The following is a 3700-nucleotide window of genomic DNA, read 5'->3' on the forward strand; positions in this document are numbered from 1 at the left end:
TCTGACTTACTGTAAGGTGTTGTATCAGTGGGGTCAGGAGGTGGGAAGTTTTCTGTGAAGTTGACATTACACAAGTCTGTACTACAGCAGCAGAAGCGGTATGTTCCATTCTGAATCAAGGAAGGGGTGGTTGTAACTATACACTCTTCAAAGTGACACTCCTGTGGGTCTCCTATATGAGACCAGCAACCTGCAAAAAGAAGCAAATTACTTTTTTTTTTCCAAGTAAGTATAAAATTAATTCTACTGACTGGATAAACACACCTACAGAAATCCATACATTACCTGATTAAACATTACAGAGTGGGTGAAAACAGTTATCATAATTTGCTTGTCTGACTTTACTACCATATTTTAAACCAAAACCTGAAGAACTTCTTTTAGAACTCCCCATAGCCAAGGAGAAGAAAATGTGGACAGGGATGAAGGCCAATGTTCAGCTGTTGCCTTACTATGATAAAACCTGAATTTCTGAGCCTTCTAAGCAGAAATAGGCTTTTTCTCATCTCTCTGATACCACAGACCATATCACCATTTTCTGGTCCACAGACTATATGAATTGCAACCTAATCCCTTCCTTAGGCCACAAGACTGCATCTACAGCTTGGGGCTTCTTGCATAATTTTCAAAATTCTGCTCTTCCTCATTGTCAGCATCACTGGTCTTTTCTACAGGACCACAACTTATTGCCTGGTTCATACCAGGTCCTTTGTCCCTGCAGCAACTGTTCATTCCCAAGCATGGTCAACAGCAGTTAAATGTCATTTATCCGCAAATACCTGGAAGGGAAAGGGGCAGCAGTGGGGCAGAGGTGAGGAGTCAAGCTGCTCCCTTCAGCAGATTGCCCGATCAAACAGGAATCATGGACTACAACTCCACAGGCTATTTGTAAATACCAGCTGCACTTTCATTCAGTATTATACTACATTAACTTGCATCCGAGTAAGAAAGAGAAGAATCCCTGAGAATCATAATCAAAACATGTCTCCAGAAACTGCAAGGCCCTCCTCACCTCCTACCTTCATTCTCCCCACACAACAGCACCGAATTACAGTACTGATATCTGAACTAAAGCTGCAATTTCCTTTGTAAGCAAACATCCAATCAGTATGAATATACACTTTCTACTTAATAAGACACTTACTGTTATATTAATCATTACATCAATAAATATACTGAAATTCAAGAAAGCCATCTTCCTCTGGACATCCTATGTAACAAGAAATTTTAATGCTTCTTCTTTCAACTGCACATTGATGTCTTTGGTCTCTTTCAGAAGTCATTAATTTCAAACAAACTTTCTGTTCACATTTAAAATAGTTAAATGGAAAGTTTAAAATTATGCATTTTAACAATGTGCAAGAAATCTAGTTCTGCAGCTGTGCAGCTTTGGATGAGCTGGCTAGATCACAAAGAAGGGAAATAAGTAACAAAACTACTGCACTATAACTGAACTGTTACATACCTTGTTTTACAAGATGTATGTCTCCTTCTCTTGTTTTTTCCCAAAGTCCATAGCAGGTACTACCTTTCATGCACAAAATGGTGCCATTCTCCTGGGAGATTCGGCTCTCACTGATTCCATGGTCCTGCTGATAGGGGTCTTTAAATGCACACAGCCGCTCCTCACTCTGGGTAGCTTTAGCCAAAGAAAGAAAAATAATTTTTGTCAGTGATTCCATGCATAAAATATTAACTTTAATAAAGAGATTATTAAGGTCTTCTGAAAAGATACATTCAAAAAAGCTAGATGTGTAACTACAAGGCACTAGGAAACTATTCAGAAGTACAGCTCAGCAAACATCCAATCACAGTAAGAATTTGTAGTACATTTTTCAGCAACTAGATTTCATCCAGTTCTTTAACTCTCATCAAAGCATTGGCAGCAAAAAGATGCAAGATGAAGTAGATTGGTCTTTTGGGTAAAAGAGATTTTGAACTTAAAGTAAAATTATAGCATATGTAACTGTAAATTATTAAAAGATACTGTATAAAATATCTTCTCACAGATGGTTTATTTCTTTGATCATTCTTCAGCACTGGCCCCAAAGAAGCCATGTTTCAGCAAGGCAGACTTACTGCAAGAACACTGCTTCACTGTGTCACCAGCTGGGGTGATTGGCTAAGAAAAACCAAGAGGCTTGGATACATGTGTCTCACTTTTAAAGCTGTTATTATTCATTAGGAGTCAAAATTTGTAATTCTCTTATGCTGAGACAACTATAGATTGCTCCACTATTCAGGCCAGCATTCTGTCAGTGTTTCCCAGTTTATGGTGTGGCAGCAGTAATTAAAATAGCACAACCTAGCTGATTTTTCTACTAGTCTGGCAGAGCACATGTGATCAGTTGAGCTGCGTGTCAGCTCAGTGGGGGCAAAACTCTCAGCTGAGGAGAGAGAAACTTCTTAAGCCAGTGTAATTCAATCCCTTGCAGCTCCCCACACTCCAAGAACCTGGCTGGCAGTCCATGCTGCTCACCCACCTCTCTGAACTCTGGTCAGAAAGTCAGTTGCCTAAATTTCACATCTGATTTTTTAAAAAATCTCTCTGAGCAGAGTTAGTCAAGTTACTGAGTACAAAAAGGTCACACATGAACAGCCAGCACATGCTGCCTGCAGCAGAACTTGCCAGTTGCACGCTGCAGTTTTATTCTCAGAACAGCTGAGTATGCCAGGCGTGAAGCATCTGTCCTGCATTCTCTGCTCCATGACACGGGACTGGCCAAGAGACAGCGTACGAAAGGACAGCACCCCACTGCCGTAAGGGAGCTGCATCTGACTCACTTTTTGAAAAGTCAAAGGAGAAAAAACTATCACAGAATTATAATTTTCAAGACACAATGGGACAAAAGTATACAGCCTTGTGAAATAGGACACATCTGCTCTGAGGGACAGTAAGAAGGTTTTAAAATCTCTTGCATATGATAGCTGAGTGGGGCTAAGGCCATCCAAGATCTGGTTGTTTACAAAATGCTCAAATTGCTTCAAGATAAGCCCTTTCATAACTTGCCTTTGTGAAAAATTGATTTAAAGGAACAGAATTTATGAAACAGCCACACAAATCTGGTTTCCTTGTTTAAAAAGAAAAGTAATTCCAGGAAAGTCATATTGTCATATTATTTAATAATACCTCAATATGTTAAAAGAAGAAATCTTTGAGCCCATGAACTAATAAAAGAAGAAAAAAGACCAAAACAAACCAAAACCTTTTGAGTTTGCCTTGGACTCAGACAAAAAATAATGACATGTATCATGTCTGTGCACCACTGATTGAGGCAGCTTTAATTGCTCACTTTTCAGGACGCTTAATCTTTCTATAAAACTCCTAGGATCAAGATTGAGAGGTAAGAATATGAGAAGATACTCAAAAAAAGAGAAGTTGTTAAGAGTCATGCTAGATGCTGTCCAACCATACATGTACTACAGAAAATAAAAGTAACTACCAAAGGCTTTTCTGATTTAAAAAGACTGCATTGCCCTATAAGAATACCTGCAGAGGGGAGGATGGGGCAAGCATGAGAAAATACAACACAGAGCTAGCAACCTGAGTGTCTATCCATTTTCTTGCAAAGTAATAAAAATACGAGTGAACTTGACACAATTTAATGTCAGATGATCTCAGTGGGAAACTTTTCCAACAAAAAAAATAAAGGTTACTCATCCAACAAGTAGAGTTTTCATGCTGATCACTGCACATTCC

General features: G+C 39.0%; 1 protein-coding gene across 1 annotated transcript in view; it reads right to left on the reverse strand.

Annotated features, from left to right (window-relative positions):
- The window catches only part of BMPR2 (bone morphogenetic protein receptor type 2), a 104752-nt gene that overhangs the window by 51688 nt on the left and 49364 nt on the right, over positions 1 to 3700 (reverse strand). The window contains exons 2-3 of the mRNA XM_005415929.2: positions 1466 to 1639; positions 11 to 190 (exon numbers count right to left, since the gene is read on the reverse strand). Of these exons, the coding sequence (XP_005415986.2) occupies positions 11 to 190; positions 1466 to 1639 (354 nt within the window). The remainder of the gene's footprint in view (positions 1 to 10; positions 191 to 1465; positions 1640 to 3700) is intronic.

Source organism: Geospiza fortis, unplaced genomic scaffold, assembly GCF_000277835.1.
Source record: "Geospiza fortis unplaced genomic scaffold, GeoFor_1.0 scaffold112, whole genome shotgun sequence".
Classification (NCBI taxonomy): domain Eukaryota; kingdom Metazoa; phylum Chordata; class Aves; order Passeriformes; family Thraupidae; genus Geospiza; species Geospiza fortis.